Genomic DNA, 13,199 nt, shown 5'->3' with positions numbered 1-13,199 from the left:
AGGGCCAGATTAAGACGAAATTGGGCCTGATGCTGCAGCGCAAAAAATGGCCTATTTTTTCTCGGCATTGGTGCATGTGCATTCGACACTCACCGTACATGCGCTCTCTGACCGACCATGGAGCCTTAATTGCTTGCTACGCAACCAGCCAGCCTTTATTGAACATGAATAATAATAACGACGTAGTATCGTAACAACTCGAGATTAACATCAAACTATGTAACATCAACATTCAATAACAACTGTCTGAAAAGTGCACTTAATGCAGAAAAGGCTAAACCAGATCAACTTAACCTTGACATATTGTCACCCTAACTACTGCGCTAGTGCTGCTTACTTACATTGCTGTTTTTCGAGGCTTAGCAAGCGCGGATTCTTCGATCGTGTCAGTGAAGTCAAGGCGGCTGCGCAGCAGCTCATGTTCAATGCTCATAAGCGTCAACATGCTTAGCCTTTCCTGCCCCACTGAGGACCGCAGCTCACCTTTGACTATTCCCAACTTTGAGAAGCTCCGCTCGCCGGAGATATCACAAAGTGACGTCACGTGAAAACCTAACAACGAAATACACAAAATTTCGCAATTCTCTTACGAAACAGAGTCATAAAAAATGAATTTGCAAAGACATTAGGTCAAAGTGACTCAGTTCAAGCTCTTGAGGGTAAAAATATGTCCACGATTTTAATTTCATAATAGACCAGAATCCTGTCGAGGATTTCAAAAATTCTAAACATCCATCGCGGGCCGGCTTTTAGTTTTACCTTTACAGATAACCATTTAAATAGCCATCGATTTTTCCTGTACAACTAAATTTCAAGGTGAAAAATTTACTACGTGGCACTCACCGAACAATAATAAAGTGGCAAGAATCCCCAAGATATTGCAAAAAACGCAGCTAAATTACTAAGTAAACTGTTTAACGTAAAATTGATAGCATTAACTTGAAATCTTCGGTTAACAATAAACACAACGACGTTACAGTTACGTCACAGCGCAAAGAACAATAGTAACTTACATTTACATTTACAACATTTAGCAGACGCTCTTATCCAGAGCGACTTACAACAGTGCTTAGTAGTTTGACTGTTCTTCAGTCTTTAAGGCTAGGATTAAGTAACTGTATAATAAGTAACGCTGTGTCTAGGCGTCCGAAAGTCGGACTCCAAATTTCATTCTAAGAATTATTTTGAAGTTAATATAGCAAAGGAAAACTGTTCAGCTTCCGGAAAATTCTCGTCTGTTTTCATCTGGGCCTATTTGAGGAATGGGCCTAATGCTGCAGCATCAATAGCATCCACCTTAATCCGGCCATGGACCTGTCTCTCCGTGGGTACGGTTGATGGCTATAAACTAGCACACATGGCTTGGAGTTGGTGCGCGGTGAGCCCCTTTGGATCCGCGTCGTGACATACTCACTTGGCGAAGTGTCGCATTTTGATTAGAACCTGAAATGAAGAATTTAACTGTAGTCTGTAGGCGTAACATCACTGGCCGTATAAACCTGTAAACGTATACTTGTGCCTGACGCCGCCGGTTAAGTTCGTATTTGGAACAAACTGACGAATAAAATGAACGGATTGAATACATTGACGTTTACATCGTGTAGGCCACTAGGTGGCGAGCTTTAGTCGCGAATCAAGTTGAGATTTCACTTTGTTGAAGTCCATGTGACTCCCAGACAATTATCATAACTTGGACGTCTCACTGGTCTTGGGGACCAGAAACCATGCCCACGGAACCGACCCTGCATGGGACGCTAGTCCATTGCTAGTGCAATAACCACATGTCAGTGTCGCTTTCAAGAAGGTTTCACTGGGAGCAAAGTATGAAACATCTTGGACAGGACGCGAGTCCGGCCCGCGCACACACTTTCGGACCCTATGGAACCGAACATGAACTTTGGGGAGGACCTGGAGGAGAACTCACGGAGACACGGGGAAAACGCAAACTGCAGACTACCTGTTACTGTGATATGAAAATCGGCGATAAACACTAATAGTTTTAACGTCTTTTTTATAAAAGAATGTTCTGTATATTTTTCTTGCTTACCCACAATTTCCTTCATTTTATTGTTTTTTTTTTCTCTTTCATAAGGAGACGTAACTTAGTTTTCAGTTTGAAAGCGTAAAAAGTGATGCAAGTAAATGAGGTAAAAAGTATTTCCGAAGCGAAAAGGAAAATATAAATATAAGGTGTGGGCTGTTAGGACGTTGTATGTCTAACATCCTTTTCATTTTTCTTCTTGGAAATCGCTTTGACCCAACTCTATCCATTTCTGCAAATGTGTCTTCTAAACGTTATGCCGTGCTATACAAATGAAACGGCGGACGTGCATCTTTAGTTGGCGAGCATGTGAAGCGATTTGCCTAACAGCAATACATTGTATTTTCAATTTAGTTTTAATGTTAAAAATTCAACATTTTAACCACGGGCCTTGACTGAAGCGCACATGCAGCTCAACCTGCATTGCACCGAGGCAGTATGGTGACCTTTGCTGTGTATTGGTGTGACCCTGAAGCAGAATGCAGCTTTGAAGTTTCAGCTGAACAGGACATCCATTGCTGCACAACCTAACCTAGCTGTGGAATGTTTCAGAAATAGCTACTGAATGGACAACTCCTTAACCCAAATTGCCTTCTTCTGAACTGTGTAACATTCCTAGCTGGAAGCTCATAGTTTAACTGGTTTGGGGAACCTACATCAACTGTGTTGAGGATGGGACAGGCCTTTGACATTTAGGCTATTTGTGACAGAGCCTTTCTAGCTGGTATGTTGTTCTTCATAAAGTCAGCTACATGGTTATGTACCTATAAAATCACTGGCTATGATGGCACAGTGGGAGTGTGGCAAGAGTCAGCTACATCATTGTGTGGTTAAACATGCCACCTTTGTAATTAGTTTTGACAAACACGTGTCAACAGTTTAATCCTGTCAGCCAGGTGTCATCTCTGCTTAGAGAGAGGAAGGAAAATGTGAGTGCAAGGTGATGCTTGGTTAGGCATATTTGGCGGTGAGGCAGTAAAAATATTTTTTCCATCAAAACAGATAGCACATCACTGCTAGCCTACTCCCATTTTGGCCACCACTGGTCACATGTCCTTATGTTTTGGTGGTGAGGTATTCCAGAGTGCCGTAGAGCACGCTAGTCCCATTGCTTTGACCGTGCAGGATGGTGCTGAGATTGTCATGTGTGAAATGGACACAGTGAATGCTAATGCTGTGAACTGTAGACATGTGCCCTTGTCCAACTGGCATCTCTTCTCAATTGACCTGCCCAGAAGAGTACTCCTGCCTTTGACAAAAAGGGTCTAAGCAGAAAGAGGAGCCCCAAATCCAAGTCAATGAGATATGAGCGGGCTCAGAGTATGTGTGGATGGGTGCCAAACATGTCACATGTGTGGTTGTCTCTGACATGCTTTACAGATGAGTGAGAAAAGTGTCTTTGGGTCTGAGTTCCATGGCAGTCTGGTAAGTGAGAGTACAAACTTTTCAGTGGGCACTGTGCCGCCTTGAACCCAAGTCATTTCAGCACCTTGGACATAATAAATGTAAAGAGCTTCTATGAAAGGTACTATATAATGTTTCTCCGTAGAGCGGAGTTTCTTTATATCAGCAGTGTTAGTTAATTGACACATTACCAATCCCTGGGAACTGATGCCACCTTGGATGTCCATGCATTTTGTGAGTAGTTTGATGCACAATTCAGCTCTGACCATAGAGGCAAGTGCTCCCTGTTGAGTCACCACACTTTGCTGCAAAATCTAGAATCGGGCCCAGTCACAGTGACTGCAGGATTGGGCTCGGGCATGAGCTCTTGGTAAGGGTCACCTCAGAAAGTGCCCATTTTTGCCAGCTTCACCTCTCCAGCTGCTTTTGTTTTACATTCTGGCAGGAGGTAGCCACCGGAGGATTTGCAAACGCAACGCACTTCTGCTGAGACGGCACAAATCTGCAACAGCAGGCCTGCATCCAGCATGGTCATCTGCCAACTGGAGGCAATCTTGACATCAGCCAATCGCATGGTGACTTTCCTTTTCCCACCCCTGCCAGAGTGTGAGTTAGAACGGCACATGCAGATATGCTGGTCAAGTTGAGTTCTTTAGGATCCCCAGCGCCCTTAAGGCTTGCACAACAGCGATCCTCAGAATAATGCAAAGGTGCCAAGGACTTGTTCAGCCTCCTCTCAGGCCCACCCCCACCCGGTACTTGTGATTATGACTGCTCTAGCCTCACCTGCCCTCTGTTACTGCCGATAATGACCACAATGGCTGGATTGGGACAGCTGTCATTGACAAACCTGCACTGGCTTTTGTAATGCAGCTTATCTGTTCCTCTGCAACACGTACACGCACATTACAACAGGAGAGGCGAGGTGGGGGAAGTGCTGCCGCCAGACGCCATGCTCCTGCAGCCAAACAGGTCGTGCCAGTTCTATGGGGTGTTTGCAGAAAGTCAGTTTGGCTGCTTGTCACCTGATGCAAAGCACAGCGTCCATATTACTAACTGCCTTGTTGCCTGGCTTTGGACCCCCACAATATGTTTTTGGTGAATTTTGGGCGTTCAGAGCAACGGTGGACAAGAAAAGGTGTCAATGGTGCAAAAGTATAGTACACATTTGGATTGAAATGCATTTTGTCATAACAGTGGGGAAGATAGGGCACTGCCAGAAATGATATGCTTAGTATATGCATGCATCTTCTGAATAGTCCACCTTGATGAAGAAAGAAAGGAGTGTGACTTGGCAGGAAAGAAGAACTGCTTTTCTAGGACACTAAAGAAAAGGCCATCCAGCAGGTGTCATGGGTACTTAAACCTTTCTGCAGAGAAAGTAAAGCCGTGGAGCGCGCTGAAGCAAAGTTTAAGGGCACCTAGGCCAACAAAGCAGAATTTGTTTCACTCAGGAGAACACAGATCAGGAGGTCAGGCAGTGAGAAATCATGGCTCTCTTTAAAAAACGGTTGGGGCACTAGGGGCTGCTCAAAGTAATCCTTATTAAAAATGATCACAGCCCCTGACCCTGAGACAAGGCGTAAAGCACAAATCTAATGAGTCCATAGGCGAGGAGGAAGACAGAGATTGAGTGGTGAGAGGTGAGATATGGAACTTCTTTTGAGTGTTTTAAAATCAGAAAAGGGGTGAGTTCAGCACCTGCATAGGTAGGCTAGGAGGAGCTGTATGACTGGTTGTTTAATAATCTTATTAATTTATTTGGTCTTTGCTCTTTCCTTCCTCTCTTGTAATTTTGTATTTCATATATTCGATACTTTTGCATATCTTGGCCTCCTTGACATTATTCTGAGTAGAGGTAGCTCATCTGTTATGACAGTGGATGATCACAGTCACCTTCTCTTCATTTGCTTTTGTGTCTGCACACTGCTTTGTTTTGAATGTGCACATTGGAATGGTTTTCTGTATCAGCGTGTGTCATATCACTGTCTTAAAGTGAACAGTTTTCCTTTTGTGAGTATACATCAGCACGGCAATGTGTTTGTTGTGCCTGTCTGTGTGTATTTGTTGCTGTGTTTTCATGTTTATCCATGTGCATGGCAGTTATGTTTTGTATTTTGCTGTGTGTAGCCGCACTGCTCATAAGTTTTGTGTGTTTACAAGTTGGCTTGTTTCTGTTTTCAGTTTTTTCTCTGTTTGTTCAACTTTGTATTACTACTTTTAAAAAGAGTCTTACACAAAGGTGGATTTTGTTACTGTGCAACTCCTCTTGTGTTTGTTTCAGCATGTTTGGATACTTGTTAAAGAAATGGCATTCTCCTTTGAGTTTAATTTTTAGTTCCTGTTTTACAAACATGCATACATTCACAGACATTTTGAAAATGCAGCCATTGTTTGAGTGGAGGCCCCCCTCTTTTTTTAACAGTGCATACAACTGTGTATATATTTATGAGAATGCATGCTTGAAAATGTTTGTGTTTGCATTTATTTTTTGCATAAACTGAATTATGGGCGGCATGGTGGCGCAGTGGGTAGCGCTGCTGCCTCGCAGGTGGGAGACCTGGAGACCTGGGTTCACTTCCCGGGTCCTCCCTGCGTGGAGTTTGCATGTTCTCCCCGTGTCTGCGTGGGTTTCCTCCGGGCGCTCCGGTTTCCTCCCACAGTCCAAAGATATGCAGGTTAGGTGGATTGGCGATTCTAACTTGGCCCTAGTGTGTGCTTGGTGTGTGGGTGTGTTTGTGTGTGTCCTGTGGTGGGTTGGCACCCTGCCCGGGATTGGTTCCCTGCCTTGTGCCCTGTGTTGGCTGGGATTGGCTCCAGCAGACCCCGTGACCCTGTGTTCGGATTCAGCGGGTTGGAAAATGGATGGATGGATAAACTGAATTATTTTCTGTTTTCCTGTGTATGTTTATTTGTATATATTTCTGCACATGTGTTAATTTCTGTGGTTATTAGATGCATATTTTTGTACAGGTGTGATCTGAAAATGTTCAAGGGACAGACTCTGGCCCAGCAACCTTGAATTGGATGGAGTAGATCAATATCTATGTGTTTGTATGAAAGTGACCATTTCTGATATTTTCCACTGTTCATGTATGTGTGTGTGAGCATTGAGCCTCACAGCTCCACTGCCTCTGTGGAGTTTGCATGTTGTCTCTGTGTCTCCATGATTCTTTGACGGGTTTTCCAAATTTCCTTCCTCATCCCCAAGCACATGCAGGGTGACTGCAGACATGTGTGCCCTGTGCCAGACTGTATGAGTCCTGTCCTACCTTGTGCTCAAAGTTGATTTGGCCCCTCTGACATCGAACTAGGTAATGTGGATTAGGCAATGAATTCACGGATTGTACATTTGGGTGTGGACATTTCCACAAGGATGCTGCAGTATTTTGATTTGTATCTTTGTAAATAAGTGTCTTTTGTGTTCATTTGCATTAGTGTTTTTGTTTCTTGTATCTGTGTGCATATTTGTGAGTAAATGTTTGCTACACTGGTTTATATATGTTTTGACAAAATTGAGAAACTGAATCCCGATTGGTCTGAATGTGTATTTTGCTTGCATGAGTAAATTTGTGTGTATTTATGTGAATTTTGAGAATATTTAGGGATTGCCCTAATGTGATTTTTTTCCTGTTTTTTTTTCTTTTCTGTTACATTACCATTTACGTCCGTTACTATCATTTAAAAGCAGAACCTGAAAGACATATCTTAAAACAGTGGTCAGGATACTGGACTCCAGGTCAGTTCCTGCCTCCCACTCACTGAATGACCCTGAATAATTGATTTGAACCACTACTTACATTGCATACGTGGAGTCAAAAGTTATGTATCCAATTTTTGTAAGCCAATTTGTGTAAAAGCATCTACCAAATATAAAGTAACATCAACAGTAATAATAATAGATTATCTGCATAAATGTCCAGTGTTTAGTGGTTTATTTTAACTATATTGCACTCTGAATGTGTCCAGAAATAACATAACATAGCACTCTTAAACACGTCCAGTCCAATTCAGAGCCTAACCCAGCAGCACATGATGTCAATGGAGTTGTGAGAATAAATAAAGACAAGGATGCAAGGTCACCAGGTGAGCTCATTTAATTTGCACATAAAATATGTATAAAAACCACAGGAAAGATAAATTATTTGGTGATTTGCGCCATTTCACGTTTTGTTCAAGTTCTAATTCAAGTGGGATGTGTAGAGTAAAAGAAGGTTCTGCTTGTGTATAAAAACGTTGTTCAGCTTTCACAGTTTCCCACATGATGACAGTGCAATGTGTAAAAAAAGAAGCCAAGGCAGCTGAATTAGTGGGTTGGTGGGTGGTCTTGATGCATTTGCCTAGTACAGGTCCTTCATGATCTCCTGGAGCAGTGGGTGAATGTTCATTTCCAGTTCAGTTTTCTTGAGCAGCTGCAGAAGCTGCACATGCTCAGTCACAATCTGCCGCAGGTCCGTCATTTTCTGCAGCAGTTTGGCGAAGAGGTGGGGTGCATCAGGGTGGTTCATCTTCAACTGCAGCTCCAGGGCTTGCAGCATGTTGTCTTGTAGGTCCTCAATGGGCTTCACATTTACAAGACCTGGGCGATCTGCCAAGAGCAGCAAGGAAAGTTGAGTGTTAGCAATGCTCGCTATGCCAATGACAGCCTCATGTCCCCAGACCCGGCTGATCTGCCAAGAACAGCCAAAGAGCTGTGAATTAGTAGGGTCCAGGATGTCAACACTCACAGCCCTACCCTTCCTTACATCGTGATGTGGTGATGTGCTAGGAACAGAGTGGACACATAAGTGGTTGGAATATTTCTCATGCCAGTTCCACCCTCCTGCTTCACAAGACCTGGGTAATCTACCAAGACCAGCAGAGAGAGATCTGAACTAGCAATGCTCACTTTATGAATTACATTTTTCTGTACACATGCATCTGTTTCATCTGCTACGAACAAGAGGGAATGTTGTGCATTAGTAGCACCCATTATGTCAACACATCTCAGGCACACCCATGCCATCTTTCACACAAAGCATGTAGATGACAGACACAATGAAGACACTTTTGATTTGCTCCTAGCCATACACCAGATGCACATTCCACTCCCAGTTAAAAAGACAGCATTTCAGTATGCTTGCTGTAGACCCTTACCTCCACTGAGAATAATCACGGCTATAAAGACAGCCAGGTCACTGTCATCCAGCTCCAAGGAGTTGAACTTGACAGAAAATTCAAACTTGGGCTCCATGAGCTCACAGAATGGCTTGCGTAGGCTCTTGAGGAACTCACGAGTCATGAAACCCTGACCGTCAGAGATGAGGACCCCATCCTTATTCATCAGTGAGGCCAACGTGCTGAAGATGACCTCGTGCACGCCGTACTTCAGCAGAGTCACCTGGTCATTGAGGTCCAAGCCGATGAAACCCGGAATGCTTTTGGCAAACTCTGTGATTTCTCTGACTGCCTCTACAGAACGAAACTGACAGCGCTGGAATAGTTGGATCTCCACTTCCTTGTTTTGTTCTTGCCCCTGACCTGGGACTGAATTTTGCTTGTAACTGACAAACTGTTGACCAGTCATCAGTGAGTTCATATCATAGATGACAAAAGGCTGAAAAAGAAGAGGAGAGTACAAGCATGAGTTGTGAGGACCATCGCCAGCTTCGTTATAATGCTAAATGAGCAGGCACAGACACGTGTGGCATGACAAGACTTGGCAAAGCATGCAGCCTACAGGGCCACTGTGCAGTTAAATTAATGTAAGATTCCCAAATCCAGATGCAGGTTACAGAAGGTCAAGCCTATCTCTTTGTAGGATCCATTGATACACCCACGCCCCATAGGTTAGAATTAAGAATTAAGCTAATGCAGGTCTTTGGGGATGTAGGACAAAAAACTAAGAAAACCCCACACAGACATGGGAAGAACAAACAAACCCCATAAAGACCAGGAATGAGATTTAGAATCAAAATGTTGGATTACATAGGATGTACATATGACTTGCAGTTAAATGTAACATCACATAAAATTTTTAAACCTGTTTAATGTATTTGAAGGGGCCCTTGGCAGCGGTAAGGCAGGAAACAGTGCCCTGCATCTAAATGTGCCTCCTCAAAACCATGAAGTGCTCATTGTTTAGCTAGGGCAGAGGTGAGTGAAACAGTAATGAACATTTCCTTTGTCTATAGTACCCTTCATATTTTTATGTGGGCCACATTACTGAACAGAACACTAAACACAAAAACTATCAAGCAACACAGAACTGAAATCACTCTCGAGCCAATATACAGCTAAAACTAAAGGCTACAGATTTACAGCCCAAACGTTTAGCGGTGACAGAAATGTGGAAAACCAAACTTGAGCATGGGACAAATTTTAGAGGAAGATCAATCGTTGTGCAGCCACAGTATTTGCATTGCATATAAAGAATGACTGACATAAGCCACGTTACTTACAATGCCCTAACAATTCATAACCCATTGTCAAGGGGATGTCTGTGACGTGGAAAATATCAGAGAAAATCCAATTCAGATCAGACTTCATGAAGCCTCTACTCAAGGAAATGGGTTTGCTGCCTCATTTAAAGCACACAGGTGGAAGAGACATTAATCACGGGTATCGGCACATTGAGAGGACAGGGCCCTTCATCAATATACCTTATCGCTATGTATCATTTTGTTTAATATTTGGAATTATATGATGACTTCCATCCATTTCCCAACCCGCTGAATCCGAACACAGGATCACGGGGGTCTGCTGGAGCCAATCCCAGCCAACACAGGGCACAAGGCAGGAACCAATCCCGGGCAAGGTGCCAACCCACCGCAGATATGATGACTTGAGCTTGTGTATGTCGATTTCAGTAATGCAAAGGGTGTCTAAGACATTTTCAAGACTATATATTTTTAACTAAGAAGTGGAAACCAAAAGGAAAGGAGTTATAATTTCAAACTTGGTGTTCACGGTAGGATTACTGCTGTTGAATTTATTATTCACCCTTGTAGAAGAAGGATTTGAACATTCTCAAAACAAATATCAATGTGAGCAGTTCTGAATGAAGCAAATGTACTTCATGGTAAAAATAATCATTTTATTTATCCATCCATCCATCCTTCATACCTGCTTGATTCATTTCAAGGGCCTGGGCCAGAGTCTATCCTGGCAGCACTGGGTTCAAAGTAGGAGCCACCTGGACTGGTTGCCAGTTCATTAAATGGTTCACTCACAATCATTCACACATTGTGTTCAAGTGACCTGAATTGCATGTCCTTGGGATGTGGGAGAAAAATCCACACAGACACGTTAAGAATGTACAAACTCCACACAGAGAGTGTCTGGAAAGTGAAGGCCACTCTGGAGCAGTGAAACAACAGTACTAACCACTGTGCCAGCAGCCATCCCAAAGTCAACTTAGCTGTGAAACATCTATAAAGGTTTGGTGCTTTGTGCTCAGAACTATGTTGTTTTGCATGTTAGTTTGTAAATTATTTTAGCAATAAAATAGCTATAAAAGTGTACAGCACCCTGGGCTTAAAATTGGCAGTGTGCTACATAAAAATAAATTGAATAGGTGTTATGAATAATAGTACATCAAATGTTTTAAAGTGAGTTGATATATTAAAGGAAAGACAAAAATAAAAACCTAAACACCCACCAGACTAAGTCCTCTGAATTAACAGATGACAGAACTGCACCATTAGGTGTGGAATTGACACCTACTAGAAGAACCGCTGTTTTCTCTAAAGACTAGAAGAATTTTAGGCTGACAGGTGACTGAATTAGCCTAGTATGGATGAGTGTGGGGTGAGAGGACACTGTGCTGTGTACTGGGGTTAGCCCTGACCAGGGTTCATTAATGCCTGGAATGGCTTTGTCTCCCTGCAGCACTGTAACTGGAATGTGCAGGTCTGAAAAAGACTGATGGACAGACAGAAGGACATAGTACCGCTTACTTGAAACTATTAATCTTCTCAATGTGCAAATAAGAGTTCTGACTGTCCATTACCATGAACTGTAGTAACTGGGTCCAGAATATGAATGAAAGAACATATAAACATGTTTGACATCCCATACAATTTTCAAATGTCTGCAATAAAATAGTGTGATTGATTATATCAGAAGCAGCATTTAGAGGCTGGAGTGTGCTGTATACAAGTATATTTAAATTAAATTATGATTTAGATGTCATTTTTTGAGTAATTAAGAAGAGCTTTGTTTAGACAGAAGGAAACACCTAATAATATCCAACCATTTACTCTCACTGCTTCAACTAATTTTATGGATGCGGGGGGGCTCACTAGATACAGAATCAAAACACAAGAACAAACCCAGGATGGGGTGCGCTCTGCTAATTTCGAAACAGGCTTTAAAACAAAAAGTAAATAAGGATGGTGGTGTATATAAGTTACAGGTTTGGTCCTCCAACCCTGAGGTTGTGGGTTTAAATCCTGCTACTGACACGGTGACCGTGAGCGAGTCACTTCACCTGCCTGTGGTTCAACTCAAAAAACAAAGTAAATATAACCAATTACATCTCAGATGTTGTAAGTTACCTTGGATAAAGGTGTCAAACAAGTATTAAACAACAGCAAGGGAATTTTTAGCAAAATATTTGAAATGGAATCTTAGGGACAAGCATTAGGTTTTGCCTAACAGATGAAATTTACTGTTACCAACATGATTTATGTGGGGTGAATAATTTGATGAACCTCGTTAGTAAAAGACCTATTCATTTTCTACTTGTTTAATTCACTGATACTAAAATGGAAGTAGGCTCTGTCTTTGAATAATCAGATTAATTTATTTTAATTAACTTCTTCAAATAAAGCAAGGGTTGTTTTATATTATTTAATTAGCTTAGATCAATAATCAGTGCAAACAAAATGAAAGGCTTTTCTTTACCATTAAATGGTAGTTGGACCTATCCTGGGTAAATCTGGTTAATGCATCCATTTATCTTTAACTAAAAATGTAAGGATTGTTTTTATGTTATTTTATTTTATGTTACTTTATTATATTAGTCTGAAACAACAATATAAACAAAGTCAACAGGTTTTTCTGTACTATTGAATGCTATTAGCACAAGTAGACTAGCAAACTTGCCATTTTGTTACTTTCCATCTGCAGTCATGTTTACAGTGTTCCAGTTTTAAAAGAATGTGAAGTATTGCTAAACCACTATGGTTATCTGTTAACTATTTTTATTTCTGGTTTAAGTGAAGTTCCTTTGTCTAAAGCTGTTTGGTAGTTTTTCATTAGAAGATACAAAAAATGGTGGTTTAATTTCTAAATGCTAATCAATTTACAAGTGCTGACAGTGTTAGGTTGACTTTTTTTGTGGATTTACTGAAAAAGGCAAATTTTGACTTAGATTTTTAAAAACATTTTGGAAGTTAACACCAGGAGTAGCAATGAGATGTGCTACATGATTGAATCAATATATTTGCATGTTATCAGAACTTAACAGGATAGAGGAGAACAAGCAATTTTGCCCAATCTAGGTTGTCAGTTGTTAACTTCTGCAAAATATAATCAAGTGGATATTTAAAGATTGCCTTAGTACTACTGTCTACCATTATACTTATTAACTTATATCACACATCTGTGTCTGTGTGAAGAAGAGCTGCCTAATGTTTGTGAAAATTCAGTCTTAGATGCTTCCTCCTATGACCACCGTCTAGCTAAGGAGCCCCCATTTTATAATTAATGTTAAAGAAATGAATATTTACATCATGTTTATAGAAGCAAGTCCATCTCTGTGGGCCTTGTA

The 13,199-nt window shown here is 41.6% G+C and overlaps 3 protein-coding genes across 9 annotated transcripts in view; all 3 read right to left on the bottom strand.

The window, feature by feature from the left end:
- The window catches only part of syn2b (synapsin IIb), a 270,752-nt gene that overhangs the window by 149,247 nt on the left and 108,306 nt on the right, over window positions 1-13,199 (bottom strand). The gene's annotated exons all lie outside the window — the stretch shown is intronic.
- The window catches only part of LOC127525813 (peroxisome proliferator-activated receptor gamma-like), a 249,439-nt gene that overhangs the window by 197,104 nt on the left and 39,136 nt on the right, over window positions 1-13,199 (bottom strand). The window lies entirely within an intron of this gene.
- LOC114669016 (peroxisome proliferator-activated receptor gamma) overlaps window positions 7,529-13,199 on the bottom strand; it is a 44,648-nt gene continuing 38,977 nt past the window's right edge. For 3 of the 4 annotated variants that reach the window (XM_051921490.1, XM_051921491.1, XM_051921493.1), the window contains 2 exons: window positions 8,582-9,041; window positions 7,529-8,033 (listed from right to left, as the gene is read on the bottom strand). In XM_051921490.1, coding sequence (XP_051777450.1) covers window positions 7,786-8,033; window positions 8,582-9,041 — 708 coding nt within the window. In that variant the 3' untranslated portion in view covers window positions 7,529-7,785. The remainder of the gene's footprint in view (window positions 8,034-8,581; window positions 9,042-13,199) is intronic. The other variant, XM_051921492.1, reaches the window with a different exon arrangement.

Source organism: Erpetoichthys calabaricus, chromosome 18, assembly GCF_900747795.2.
Source record: "Erpetoichthys calabaricus chromosome 18, fErpCal1.3, whole genome shotgun sequence".
NCBI lineage: Eukaryota > Metazoa > Chordata > Cladistia > Polypteriformes > Polypteridae > Erpetoichthys > Erpetoichthys calabaricus.
Note: the sequence above shows the minus strand (reverse complement) of the source record. Positions and strands in the feature narration are given on the sequence as shown.